At 43.7% G+C, this 12889-nt stretch overlaps 6 protein-coding genes across 7 annotated transcripts; 2 read left to right on the forward strand and 4 right to left on the reverse strand.

Annotated features, from left to right (window-relative positions):
- Nucleotides 1-36: 36 nt before the first annotated feature.
- Nucleotides 37-1258, reverse strand: LOC125765452 (programmed cell death protein 7-like). The gene has a single exon (XM_049430633.1). The coding sequence runs from the start codon at nt 1256-1258 to the stop codon at nt 152-154; it is 1107 nt and encodes a 368-aa protein (XP_049286590.1). The 3' UTR covers nt 37-151.
- A 124-nt stretch (nt 1259-1382) lies between these two features.
- LOC125765488 (tubulin-specific chaperone A) lies at nt 1383-1961 on the reverse strand. Its single transcript, XM_049430692.1, has 2 exons — nt 1592-1961; nt 1383-1518 (listed from the first exon to the last, which is right to left on the reverse strand). The coding sequence occupies exons 1-2, from the start codon at nt 1798-1800 to the stop codon at nt 1383-1385; spliced, it is 345 nt and encodes a 114-aa protein (XP_049286649.1). The 5' UTR covers nt 1801-1961.
- Nucleotides 1962-2264: 303 nt separating this feature from the next.
- On the forward strand, nt 2265-3309 carry LOC125765458 (deoxyhypusine hydroxylase). Its single transcript, XM_049430640.1, has one exon. It carries the CDS (start codon nt 2338-2340, stop codon nt 3253-3255), a length of 918 nt encoding a protein of 305 aa, XP_049286597.1. The 5' UTR covers nt 2265-2337; the 3' UTR covers nt 3256-3309.
- A 35-nt stretch (nt 3310-3344) lies between these two features.
- On the reverse strand, nt 3345-5927 carry LOC125765429 (BRCA1-associated protein). Of its 2 annotated transcripts, XM_049430586.1 has the most exons (5): nt 5776-5927; nt 5486-5654; nt 5048-5345; nt 3957-4943; nt 3345-3890 (listed from the first exon to the last, which is right to left on the reverse strand). In XM_049430586.1, exons 2-5 carry the CDS (start codon nt 5628-5630, stop codon nt 3542-3544), a joined length of 1779 nt encoding a protein of 592 aa, XP_049286543.1. In that variant the 5' UTR covers nt 5631-5654; nt 5776-5927; the 3' UTR covers nt 3345-3541. The 2 variants fall into 2 exon arrangements, with proteins under 2 accessions (XP_049286543.1, XP_049286542.1); XM_049430585.1 differs by having other exon boundaries at nt 5486-5927.
- Nucleotides 5928-6100: 173 nt separating this feature from the next.
- On the forward strand, nt 6101-10029 carry LOC125765451 (actin-related protein 1). Its single transcript, XM_049430632.1, has 4 exons — nt 6101-6389; nt 7119-7183; nt 7279-8152; nt 8223-10029. Exons 1-4 carry the CDS (start codon nt 6342-6344, stop codon nt 8364-8366), a joined length of 1131 nt encoding a protein of 376 aa, XP_049286589.1. The 5' UTR covers nt 6101-6341; the 3' UTR covers nt 8367-10029.
- A 366-nt stretch (nt 10030-10395) lies between these two features.
- On the reverse strand, nt 10396-11229 carry LOC125766053 (putative odorant receptor 71a). Its single transcript, XM_049431634.1, is given in 3 exon segments — nt 10396-10458; nt 10522-10782; nt 10858-11229. Coding segments are annotated over 3 exon segments (696 nt in total).
- Between the last annotated feature and the right edge of the window lie 1660 nt (nt 11230-12889).

The raw sequence follows: 12889 nt of genomic DNA on the forward strand, positions 1-12889 counted from the left end.
AGTGAATTGCATTGTATTACATTGCATATTAATAAATTTTTAAGTTGCATTAATTTCATCGCCACACTGCTTTATTATTTGTCGTTAGTGATCATTTCAAAATTTGAACATTATTATTTGCATACTGAAAACCTAGGGATGAACCGTTAGCTTATCGTTTAATTGTTTTCGTTTCCTGATACACACCCCATTCCGGTAGTGGTTGATCCGGAGGCAAAACCCATGTGGCAGGTGCAACATTTTTCTCGTTAGGCATGCCATTCTGGATCAGGATATCGTCCGAACTGCTTGGCAAGGAAAACGTATCCCATGCACGACGCACTGTTATAAGCTGCTGCCACCAGTCTTCTTTGGACCCACGGCCAGCCATTCCGCCAGGAGCAGCACTTCCAAACAAAACCTTACGCCAACGATTCTCTCGCCGGCGATTTACGTTGCAGGTAGACTGACGATTTAGCTCCGCTTTCAGCCGTTTCTCTTCCCTAACACATTCTGCCATCTTCCCCTTCCATTCTGTTATAAGAGTGTCCATTTTGGTGAGGGTGCGTTCTTCTAGCTGTGGGTGGATACTTGAAACACTTTGTCTTTGCTGTTGCAGTTGGACAGCTTTTTCAAAGCGTGTTAACACCCGTTTTACTCTAGCCTTTCTGCGCCGTACGTCGGTTAGAATTAGAGTTTTCATGTGTAACTCCTCTCGGGCAACTCGTTCCTGGATTAGCCGATTCTTCCATTCAGCCTCCCATGCATCTATTTCAGCTAAGCGTTCCGTCCGGGCTGCTTGTTCCGTCTTGCGATCTTCATGCAACCGTTGATTTCGTCGTTTTTGCCATGCTCGTTTCTTTTTGCGTGTGGCAAGCTTGTGCATTAAGCGTTGCTTGCAATAATCATTTTCCAGCGGTTCTAAAATGCGTAACAAAACGTCCTTCAATTGTTGCGTTCGGCCTAGCTCTTCTTTCCATCTCGGATCCGATTCATCTTCCTTTAGTAACAAATCATCCATTACCAGCGCTGAATGTTTTAGGTTTTCCAAAACAACAAGTGCCTCGCCAAGTTTCGCTCGATAGCTTGAAATATTTGCGGGAATGGTTGAAGAACACGATCTACTATCGTTTCGTAAATTTCGATTAGTTAAAAACTGTTGTACTCTTTGCACGTCGGTCACGCGAAGCTGCTCCAACAGTGCAGAATGGGGAAAGGAATCGTCAATTGGTGGCGGAGGCTTCGTTGTGTCCGTCTGGCATAGCTCATGTGCGAACATTTTACGTTCAATTTGTTAAATAAAATCTGGCAATGGTAAGGTTATGTGTGAGTTAACGTTCCTATTATATGCGTGCTTGAGGGCCTTAAAACTACATCTGCTAATACACAAGCCCGTTTTCCTTCTACGCAGTAATCTTTTGCGGAAGGTTAGCTTTGGCTTCATCAAGCACTGCAACGGCTGCTTGGTACTGTTCCGTCTCTTTAAGTTCTTCTTCGTTTTTGATCATTTCTGAAAGTTCCTCGTGTGCTTTAGCCAAACTGAGGGCGATAAAGAAAGAATCGAGAATAAGATCCATGCACTGACTTAGGACGCCCACTGTTTCAAACTCACCGTCGCTGGCAGTCCGGAATCATCATCATCGATTCCTGCAACACCTCCTCCTGCTTGCGCAGCACATGGTCATCGGAACCGGACGCTTTCAGCTTGTCGATGCGGTTCTGCTGTGTAACGACTTCCTTTTCATACACAACTTTTTCCTTCGACAGACGCTTCACAACACCTGTTTTGATGGTTAGCTGACGAAGGCGAGGATCAGACATTTCAGATCAATTGGCTGAGAACACGAAACAGGTCGAACGAGGAACAGCACCCACAAATCTTTTGCGAAGGATGGAACTGCGGACAAATCAGTATAGTGTGGTACTAACAGAGCCGGCTTACTAGATACCGTTTCAACGGTGAATTATTAGTCATCACGCGTCATCACAAGAAAATATGACATGAAATAAGCGAAAATACAACAAAGATAAAAACAACGTTTTTCCTCGATAAAATTAATACAAAATGGAAGAAATGCCAAAACAAATCAGTATAATAATTAGATAAACTAACAATTTATCAAACATTATAAAAAGATTTACAAAAATGCGTCGTTTTTGATAAAACATCAAGCATTCCGTCTTCCACGCGATTACTGAAGTTCTGAAGTCACTAAACTTTCTGTAAACAAATGACTGTCAATCATTCCAACTTGACAATTTTTTTTGTTAAAAAAATACCCAAACATTCAAAAAACACGCATTGTCCTCGTTTTATGGTGAAATAGCTCAACACCGTACTCCAAGGAACGTAACATTATGGTGAAGGTAGAAGAAAGTAAATTAATTGCAATCGGCGAGGTTTTAAACAACCGTGAACGACCGTTAAAAGAGCGGTTTCGAGCATTATTCACGTTGCGAAACATTGGTGGCGAACATGCGCTCGAGTCCATCGGCCGGTGTTTCGATGATGAGTCGGCACTGCTCAAACACGAGCTGGCGTACTGTCTGGGACAGATGCAGGATGTTAGAGCGATTCCCATGTTGACGAAAGTGCTTGCGGACGTGCAACAAGAACCAATGGTAAGGCACGAGGCAGCCGAAGCTCTCGGTGCCATCGGGGACAGTTCTGTTGAGCAAACGCTGGTCAGCTTCAGTAAGGATCCTGTAGTTGAAGTAGCGGAAACATGCGAAATCGCATTGGAACGTGTACGATGGTTGAAACAAAAGCAAGAACAGTCGCTGAAGGACGAAAACCCGTATGCCTCGGTAGATCCGACACCACCGGCCGCTTCTAAGAGTGTTGAGGAGCTCCAGCGAATCCTGATGGATGAATCGGATTCCCTTTTCAATCGATATCGTGCCATGTTTGCACTACGTAATTTGCGCACAGAAGAAGCGACTCTTGCATTGGCCACGGGATTGAAGGGCAAAAGTGCACTGTTCAGGCACGAGGTTGCGTTCGTGTTGGGACAACTGCAGGAAGAGTGTAGCGTGCCGTTTTTGATAGAAAATTTGCGCGATCCGGCCGAAAACGAAATGGTGCGGCATGAGTGTGCGGAAGCGCTCGGAGCCATCGCAACCGAGGAGTGTACACGTGTGCTGAACGAGTATCTGCAGGATGAAAAGCGCGTGGTAAAGGAAAGCTGCGAAGTAGCGCTGGATATGTGCGAGTATGAAAACAGTCCCGAATTCCAGTACGCTGACACGCTGGTGAAGGTAGTAAACGATGGATAATAAGCGAAGGTGTGTCTTACAAATGTGTAAATACAAATCGGACAACAAACAGAACGATTCCTTTCGTTTTACATAGAAAGCTATAGGTATTATTCTGCACTTTTTCCACAAGTCTTTGCGTTACTGTATTTCTATAATTAATTGGCGAAGGAAATAAAAAAACGCGAAGAAACTTTATCACAATTTCAAAATTCCATCGTATCGAACGTGTAGCTATAGCTCGAAAAAACTGTGCGCAGCTTATGTGAATGATGTGAACAGACGCGTTGGCTGTTCGGGTGAGCTTTTACTTTCTCCTTTGGCGACGCTTGGACGATTTACCGCCATTACCACTAGTACCCATAGCTAGTCCACTGTGGGAGGAAAGAGACGAGGCGGCCGCCACAGCATCGGCCGGAAGCACTACTGTTCCGTCAACCAATTCACTTTTTAATTCCGAACCGGCAATCGTATTCTGTGCTTCCATGTAGAACATAAGATCACGCACCTGCTCCTTCAGTTCGACAATTTCTTGCTCCTTCTCCGAACATTGTTTCTCCAATGTGGTGAACTTGGTTTGCCAAGTAATTTGGTTGGCTTGTAGCGTTTTCCCAAACTGTTTCTCCTCGGCAAGCTCACCTAGCACGGTGCTCAGCCTGCAAAATAGAATATAAAATTAAACAATCAAAATGGGCCATGATTCACTTCACAAAGCGGCTTACTTTGATGTTAATTGCGTGATCTTTCTTTCTAAGCCATTTTTCTCTTTCGTTAGCGCGTGCAATTTTACTTCCAGCTCTGTGGTCTTTTTCTTCGCTAGCTCGTTGTCTTCTTGCAGCTTCTGTCTTTCGCCACCGACGATCGACTCGAGCCGGGACAAACGTTCCTCGTAATAATCCCGCTGCGCATCGAGCTGCGATGTAAGCAGGTAAGTGAATTCCAGCTGCATCGAATCGATCTTTTCCTCTCCATCTTCTCCACCGGGCGATTGGGTGGCGACGAGCTTCCCATCCGATTTGCTTTGCAGCAATCGATGAACGAAATTATCTCCCGCATAATCCCACACACGATTCGTACCCAGCTGCAAGGCGTACGTATGGTTAGTCGTCCGATAGTGTGACGCTGCGTGACCTCCCTGGTATCGACCGCATCCGATGTGTCCGCAGATTAGACAGATCCAAAGCGCTTCCGTTCCTTCACACTCCATGCAAACGGACTGTTCGGAAAGTTCTGGAGTTTGTACGCATCGACACACGGGACATGTCGAATCTCCCCACTTGTTCAAACACCCGGCATGGAACACGTGGTTGCACAGGATCGTTAGCACACCGTCCACACTTTCGTCCATGCGCTCAAGACACACAGGACACGACGGAAGCTCGGTGTGTCCTTGCGGGGTTACGCAACAATCGTCCAGACCCCACTCCACGCTTGACACCCAAACGGCATGGCATAGGGTGTCCGGTTCAAGACTGTTATAGGGCGCTCCGTTAAAGGTTTTGTAAAATTCGATTGCTCCCTCTATGCAGCGGAACTCGAGAAGCACCATAAATTGGTTTGGCGAACCATCGCGCAGAATTCGCACATGCTGGATCTCCTTCTGACATGGTGCGATAAAGTTGAGTATATCGTGGCAATTAAGAGACGATGGTACGGCAATCAAACAAAGCGTTTTCGATACACCACCTTCCGAAATATCCGCTCGTTCGCTGCAAAATATCACCGCAGAAAGAATGTCGCAATTAGTGTTTGGCACCTCAGACACACACACACGCGAGCCATTGGGTTTTTACGTAACTGTGGCAATACTTACTTCCGCTTGAAAAGGTGCAGGATTCCTTTCGTGACTTCCACGAATGGATTGCCGGAAAAGAAGTTTATCTCTCCCAGTATCTCTGTGGCGGAAGGCGGTGGCACCTCGTCCATCGGTGTCTGTTCGCGCGAGCTCTTTGGCAGGATGCCACGATACTCGTCTGCTGGAATCGGTCCACCATCCAGGAGCCGATTCCGATAGCTTTCGATCGTGATTTTCTTCGGCTTCCGTTGGCCCCGCATCTCTCGCTGCAGGCGTGGATTGTTGGGATGTTCGTTCGACACCGCACCAGCTGCTTCTGTGATGAATGTAATCGATCAAAGCAAGCCCAGCATTATCGAACTGAAGCACTTTTGGGATTGGTTCGTAGTTGCACACACTCACTACTACTATGCTAGTTGTGTATATTTATTTGGCTAAAATTAAAATGCATCTCACCATCGCCAACTATGCTGCCACCCGTCGCTGCGTCATCGCAGGCGGATCCGGATTCCGAAGAGCCCAACATAACCGTCGACTGGCTGCGACTTATGTCGGCTACTAATTCAATCTTCAGCAAACATAAAGAAACCAATGCAGACATTTATGACGTAGCCACAGTCATAATCTAATTACACCGAAACCGCGAAAGTAAAAAAAAGGCAAACGGAACGGAAGGTCAAACGTTTAGTGTGAATATTCTCTGATTGCAACTATTTTATTGTTAAACGTAATACACACTCACACACCCGAATTCTTGCCAGAATGCAACTTTACTTTCGCGCGATCTTTCTATTTAAGCTAGAAGAAAAAGCAACGATCGATTATTTCACTTGTCGCCAGACGACTGTGGCACAAATTGTACGCAAAATGCACTGCGGAGCTATGCATCTGTGGAATCAAAACAAAGAGGATCAGTTTGACAATTGGCGTTTTTTTTCAACTCGCACACCAATCTCGAAATACCTTGGTCCGCTCTATCTCGGTGTACACTGTAAAGTAGAATTTGGAAACATTTGTGTTTGTGGGGCGAAAACTTGCTGTCAAAACAGATAAACCGAACTGTGTGGTGTGCGTGTGTTTGTTCCCTCGTATGTTGCCGTGTGTGCGTGCGTAGGTGAACTGTGCTGTCATCAGAGAACGACGGAAAACGGTCTTTCTCGCCACCCCTTCTTCTGAAAAGCGATTTAGCAAGGAAAAAATAAACTATTTTACCGTTTCCCAAGTAGTTCTCCTCGGTTTACATTTCGTTTCCGTTTTACTTTCGGTTGTTCAGTGTTCCGGAAGTTCATATAGCTCAGCACAGTTCAGCGCAATGGAGCCTTATGATGTGATAGTGAATCAACCGGTCGTCATCGACAACGTAAGTAGTAGAAAAGCTGAAAACGAACAGGGGAGGAGAAATCGGTAAACTTCCCCTCGTCTGTCGGTGGACCACGAATATAGACGCTCGGACGGAACGGTGTAACGGGTGACGTACGAGCAAATGGCTAGGGACATTTGGGCGATCCACCTTGTTCGCCACGAGACGATCCGTATTGAATGAACGCATCAGTGGGAAACAATGACATCACTGGAATGCATCCATTGACAACTTCTTTTTAGAAATCTCTTCAGAAGATAGAGTTTGCCGAGCGATGAGTTAACTATTTATTGCTCCTGAAAAACGGATGACAAAATGCATCATTGCGATTCGCTTACATCGCGGAAACGTGAAAAACTTAATATGGTTTATCGAAACTGTAACCCGTCGAACAGCGATGCAACCGGAGGTAATGCTCGGTAGGATCCGGTAGTTGCGAAAAGCTTCGTTTCAATGGACGCCGGAATTCAGGTAACTGTTGCAGCAAGTCGGTACGATCCCGGTAATAATCGCGCTGCTGTTGACATCGCAAGTAAAACTCATCCACCTGGGTCATCCGGTTACGATCGAAAACGGTCAAATTTGGATTCGGTGGTACAAGCGCGGCCAGCGTACGGCGAATTTGTTTAACATGTTCAGCATACATTTTACGATAGTTTGGTAGAAGTATACGTTTTTTTAGACGAATAATATCGACCGGTCGGTTTCGCGTTCGGCTTCCTTTTGCAGGGTTCTGGAATGATTAAGGCTGGCTTCGCTGGCGATCACATACCAAAGTGTCGCTTTCCCAACTAGTAAGTTTTTATTCGTACTCATAGGCTTCTTTGATGCATGCTGCGTTAGTGTAGTAACTTTGGTAACGCTTCCCTTATTTGCTGTCTCATCGTAGCATGGGTCGGCCTAAGCATGTGCGCGTGATGGCCGGTGCACTGGAAGGGGACATGTTCGTGGGACCAAAGGCGGAAGATTATCGGGGGTTGCTAAGCATCCGCTACCCGATGGAGCACGGTATCGTGACGGACTGGAACGATATGGAGAAGATCTGGACGTACATCTACAGCAAGGATGAGTTATCAACCTTTGCCGAGGAGCACCCGGTTCTGCTAACCGAAGCACCACTAAATCCGCGCAAGAACCGTGAGAAGGCGGCCGAAATCTTCTTCGAAACGTTCAACGTGCCGGCACTGTTCGTGTCGATGCAGGCCGTGCTGAGTCTGTACGCGACCGGGCGCGTCACCGGTGTTGTGTTGGACTCGGGTGACGGTGTGACACACGCTGTCCCGATATTCGAAGGTTTCGCTATGCCTCACAGCATCATGCGCGTAGATATTGCCGGACGGGACGTGACCCGCTACCTAAAGACGCTAATTCGCAAGGAAGGCTTTAGTTTCCGGACGACGGCCGAGTTCGAGATAGTTCGCTCGATCAAGGAAAAGGTATGCTCGTTAGCAACGAATCCACTGAAAGAGGAAACGGTCGATACGGAGAAAACCAAGTATGTGCTGCCGGATGGAAATGTGCTCGAGATTGGACCGGCATGCTATCGGGCACCGGAGGTACTGTTCCGCCCTCACATGCTTGGGGAAGAGTGCGAAGGCATACACGAGGTGCTAATATACTCCATTCAAAAGTCCGACATGGACCTAAGAAAAATGCTGTACCAGAACATCGTACTATCGGGCGGATCGACACTGTTCAAAGGTTTTGGCGATCGATTGCTATCCGAGATAAGGAAACACGTGGCGAAGGATATGAAAATAAGGGTAATGAGAAATATTCATCTAACCGCTAGCGACAAAGTAAAAAATTTTAATATCATTGTTTTGTTTTTAGATCGCTGCGCCACAAGAACGTATCTATTCAACCTGGATGGGTGGATCAATTCTGGCCTCTCTCGACACATTCAAGAAGATGTGGGTCTCGAAACGAGAGTTCGACGAAGATGGTCAGAGGGCAATTCATAGGAAAACATTTTAAAGTGTTAAACACCTTGAAAGCATTCATTCGGCAACAGTTTCCCCGGGGGGCAAAACACTCAAACTACATGTGGCTGGCCGTGTTTGCAGAAAAGTGAGAAAGAAGGATATGGAGAAAGACAGACAGGCCGACGATGTGTGGATGAGTAAGTGATTTGGGAGAGGAATATAGGACATATTAGGATGATTTTGGGCAGCCACCATAGATATGGTTCTCTCAGGTTTATATCGGTACGATATCGGAACACCACGTAGCGCACCGGATGGAATTTGATTTCTAAATTTACTAACCGTGCAAATTGGCCTTCGGTCCATAGTGCAGCTTTATGCGGATATATTGTTGTTTTTTTTTTATTTCACAGTGATGCATAAACGCATTTTGGAGGTAAACAAAGATTCACCGAATAACATAATATGTGTATAGAATCTAAACTATTATAAGTTAAAAATGATGGACGTCACTTTTGAGGGGCAAACATGGAAAGACAAACAGTGTTCAGCAAAAAGGCAGTTTGTTGAGTGTTGCTTTTTATAACTGCAATCGACTGCAAGAAGGTATAATGCGCGCACAGAAAGTCTCTATCACACAAATAGACACGGTAAGATTGGACATTTGAACAGAGCTTGTGCAGGCGAACAAGCTCCTTTGCAACACGCGTTGAACAGGTTTGTGGTTTGTAATAAGCTGCTTTTGCGCCATACGCTTTTAGTGGCTGGTTCGTCCATACGTTTGATACGGTCTGAAAGGTTTACGTTCAACTTAAAGCCACAACAAACCACGAAATTATTACATTGTAGTCTTGTGTTTGTTACTCTCTACCATTTGGTCATTTTGTTTTATTGTTTGTTTTCGTGAAACGTACCACGTGATTGTGATGTTCAAATAGAGGAACATGTTGAAGGTAAGCAGCAGTTAGAGCTTTGTGCATTCATTTCTAGCACATTTTTCCTCCCATTAGATAAAGATCAGCCTCGTGCGATAGAGAATCACCTTCATTCCAACCTATGTTGCATAGCCGATAAGATGTGCAATTCATGTTTTTGATTTTAATCCTTTCCTTTCCTTTCTGTGCAGAAATTTAAATTGATGCTTTAAATCATTAGCTTGGCAATAAGATACAATGGATAGTCGCAAAACAACGCTTTCTGATGTGTTTTTTTTATGGTGTGTATTTCTTTTCATCAATTAACACGAATTAAGTTATAATTTAGTAATTTATATTCAATAACTATCAATTAATGTAAACGCGCGATTGCGTGTGTGTGTGTGGTTGCTGCTGACAGCCCCACAGTGAAACAAGCAAAGTGCAAAAAAGTGAATATAATCAAGCGTATATGAACCGAGAGAAATAACGACATAATAACGTTTCAATACTGCTGCAGCAAGACAGGCATAACCTTATCCTTCTCTAAGCATACGAGTAGATATTATATATTATTAATTTGTACCAATGCAATCCGTTTGTATCGCTGCACATTCGAGAGATAAAAAAAGTCGGAAAATGGCTAGAGAAATTTGGAGAGCAAATTTAAAAGTATGGTTAGCCGGTACTTATCGCTTATGTGGCTTATTCTTTGCCAGCAATAATGACCCCGAAAGCAAACGCAAAGAACAACCATTGCAATTGTGTACGAGAGAGGAAATATATCGAACAGGAATCTAATGCCCGCGTAATGCGTAATCACTCCGTTGAAGCTAATGTTGTACTGTTGTAGAAAGAATGAGAAATTATTTTAATTTTTAATATCAGTACCTTAATACGGCTCGATAGAGGACATGGACGAAACTGACGAAAGCCTCCTTACCGCGTTTGATAGAAAGATGCTCAGAAGGATTTTTGGTCCCATATGTGTGGCAGAACAAGGGAGGAACAGCTCTAATGATGAGTTACACGATTAACTCACTACTGTACAGCGAATTACTGCCTGTTAAGTAAGTAGGTAGAAAAGTGAAAAGGGTGCCGATAATTTCCACGGATTTAAGCATGGCTGAAAACATTTCACAATTCCTTTTTGTCTACGTTGTCTTACTAGGATTTTTTCAACGCGTTACGTTGCAACAACGCATACACGGAATAGGCCATATTAAGCGTCTGAAAACAGAAATAATTTTGATTCTTAAATAACTTACGACATTTAATGTAATGTTTAAGTACCGTTGTGTAGGCTTGTAAATTGTAGTTGAAGAAATAATACGCCTTCAGCGTTAGTGGTTTGTTCATGCGTTGTAGCAACATGTGTAACGTTTTGCGATGCTTCAGCCGCATTTCGTACCACGTGGAGCTATAGATAGAGGTGCGAAGGATATGACTTTTACGAGTTACCTCATTGCCGAACCGACAAGGTAAAAACATTTGAAACATCATTGAAAGCATGTAGAGTAGGTTCTGTATAGCCGTTAGTTCGTACACGTTAAACTGCGATTAAACATTAAATTCCATTATTTTTACAGACCCGTAAAGTGACTTACGAAAGGTGTGTCAAGCACTCACCATTGAGGATGTTTTGTACGCGGTTGCACAAATGACCAACCCGCTGGCACTGAACTGGGCGAAGAAGGCAGGTGAGAACAGGTGTTCAATGTCTTGGGTCATCCTGGCCAAAAAAAAAAGAGCAGAATGATGAATTAAGTTTCCAAAGTAATAGCAAAACTACACCGCCTGTTACCGTTGCACTTTTTGATATTGGTTTATTAGCTGCACAAACGATTGCCCGAATTGTTCCGAGGTGCGTATCATGCGGAACCGTTTGCCAAGTAAATCTAGCTGAATGCCGATCATTCCCAGAAAGTAAATCAGCTGTATGTCTATCGCTATATTGATCCACATGTGAAAGTACATGCCAACCACTTGATAGGCGAACATGATTCCAAAGTTGAGACGCTCCGTTGGTCCATAGGGGATGCCCAACATCCAGGGAAAATAAGGCAAACGATAATCCTGATGCAGAAGATATAGCACCGAGCTTGCAATGGCCAGATTTGTGGTAAGGATGTACAAATAGAAGTAGTAGTTAATTTCACCGACACCTTTACGGTGCAGTTTTTCCTCCTCTGCGTCCATGGGTTTAAAATCACTGTCCAGTGTTTGTCGAAACAGATCACATATCTGTTCGAACTTATGGTACGTGATGAGAGCCTTCAGCAGCATTACAATCTCCGTGAAAACTATGTACATGGTGTACAGGACGAGTTGCTCGAACGTTTGCATCAGGAACATGTTGAACGAAAGCGTGAACAGATACACCACCATCAGAACGACGTTGAACACGATACGGTACGCCCGGTACAGTGGAGTCTGCGGTTTCGCGTTATAGAGTCCACAGATTTTCCAAACCCAAACGGTCATCCGTACCGGGCGAATGTAATCACTCCAGCGATACTTGTCGGTGCTGGACGTTTCGATCGTCATCGTGCGATCTGATCAACACGACGGCTATTACTAACGTGTTCAAATGAAAAGCTTGTCCACTTATTCATTAAATGGTTTCAATTCTTTCTATTTATTAGGGCCTTTTAAATTTTTTTAAACAGGTGGCATGATACCTGTGCCTGCTGCCAAAACGACAGGGCGTGGCAGTGATTTCTTACACGAAAACAAACATTCAGTTTGGATTCCAACACGGGTATGGATTTGATGGATGGTACGAAGAGTATAAGAAACATACTAAGGAATGGATAAGTATAGGTTATGGAAAAAGGTAAATTTAGGAAATTACATTATAGGAACGCGATAATCGACGTAAGAAATGCAAAAGTACTCGTATTAGGAACAATATCAAAATTGAAATATTTTGTCTAAGACAAATGTTAATGTGTTTAAAAACGAATTTCTATATTTTATAACTCTGTAACTTTGAATACAATGCCCTTCAGAAATGCAATTGATTTCGTGGATTGATCGTGGATTAATTGTTGACACCTAAAACGATATTCATTATGAATTAAGAAGTAAAATAGTAACAACTTACCGGTAAGGTCAATGAAATGATTGAAAATAATATAACTTTACTGTCGCAAAGTACGTACTTAACGGAAATACGATAGCTTTGAATTCTGGGTTATTATATCAAGAAAAAGTGTATGAATATTGTGAGGACAATTAAAATAATGTAGTCGGTAGTTCACGACTGGAACGAGCATGAGTCGTTAAACAACTGAAAAAAAAATATTTCTTAATTAACAAGCTTTTACAAACAAGTTTGAGGAAACGGGAATCTGGTTCCTTATATTAAGTATGTTGTAGTAACAAAAACTACTACACGTCCAGGATCTGGAAGTAGGAAAAAGGCTTCTAAATGCTAGAAGGACACAAACTTCTAGATCACAATTGCCCATGCATAGCTCATACCGAAAGTTGCGGTTCCAATCTCTTCAAATTCAACTTCGTGACTCGAAAATAGTAGAAAAATGTCTTTTGAAAGAATTTCTAGATCTGTGGATTTATAGATATTTCTTTATAGCATAGATTTCTGACAGCTTTAGCATTAACATTTGAGGTATAACAGAGGGAGACAGAATGAGAG

This window comes from Anopheles funestus, chromosome 2RL, assembly GCF_943734845.2.
Source record: "Anopheles funestus chromosome 2RL, idAnoFuneDA-416_04, whole genome shotgun sequence".
Taxonomy (NCBI): Eukaryota; Metazoa; Arthropoda; class Insecta; order Diptera; family Culicidae; genus Anopheles; species Anopheles funestus.

What these genes read in the sequence shown, in the direction of transcription:
- LOC125765451 (XM_049430632.1), top strand. Translation starts at nt 6,342, where the DNA reads ATGGAGCCTTATGATGTGATAGTGAATCAACCGGTCGTCATCGACAAC. An exon ending in AAGTGTCGCTTTCCCAACTA is followed by an intron (nt 7,184 to 7,278) that starts GTAAGTTTTTAT and finishes GTCTCATCGTAG; the next exon opens with CATGGGTCGGCCTAAGCATG. An exon ending in CGAAGGATATGAAAATAAGG is followed by an intron (nt 8,153 to 8,222) that starts GTAATGAGAAAT and finishes TTTTGTTTTTAG; the next exon opens with ATCGCTGCGCCACAAGAACG.
- LOC125765488 (XM_049430692.1), bottom strand. Translation starts at nt 1,800, where the DNA reads ATGTCTGATCCTCGCCTTCGTCAGCTAACCATCAAAACAGGTGTTGTG. An exon ending in ATTCCGGACTGCCAGCGACG is followed by an intron (nt 1,519 to 1,591) that starts GTGAGTTTGAAA and finishes TATCGCCCTCAG; the next exon opens with TTTGGCTAAAGCACACGAGG.
- LOC125765429 (XM_049430586.1), bottom strand. Translation starts at nt 5,630, where the DNA reads ATGTCTGCATTGGTTTCTTTATGTTTGCTGAAGATTGAATTAGTAGCC. An exon ending in TGGCAGCATAGTTGGCGATG is followed by an intron (nt 5,346 to 5,485) that starts GTGAGATGCATT and finishes CATTCATCACAG; the next exon opens with AAGCAGCTGGTGCGGTGTCG. An exon ending in CTGCACCTTTTCAAGCGGAA is followed by an intron (nt 4,944 to 5,047) that starts GTAAGTATTGCC and finishes GATATTTTGCAG; the next exon opens with CGAACGAGCGGATATTTCGG.
- LOC125765458 (XM_049430640.1), top strand. Translation starts at nt 2,338, where the DNA reads ATGGTGAAGGTAGAAGAAAGTAAATTAATTGCAATCGGCGAGGTTTTA.
- LOC125765452 (XM_049430633.1), bottom strand. Translation starts at nt 1,258, where the DNA reads ATGTTCGCACATGAGCTATGCCAGACGGACACAACGAAGCCTCCGCCA.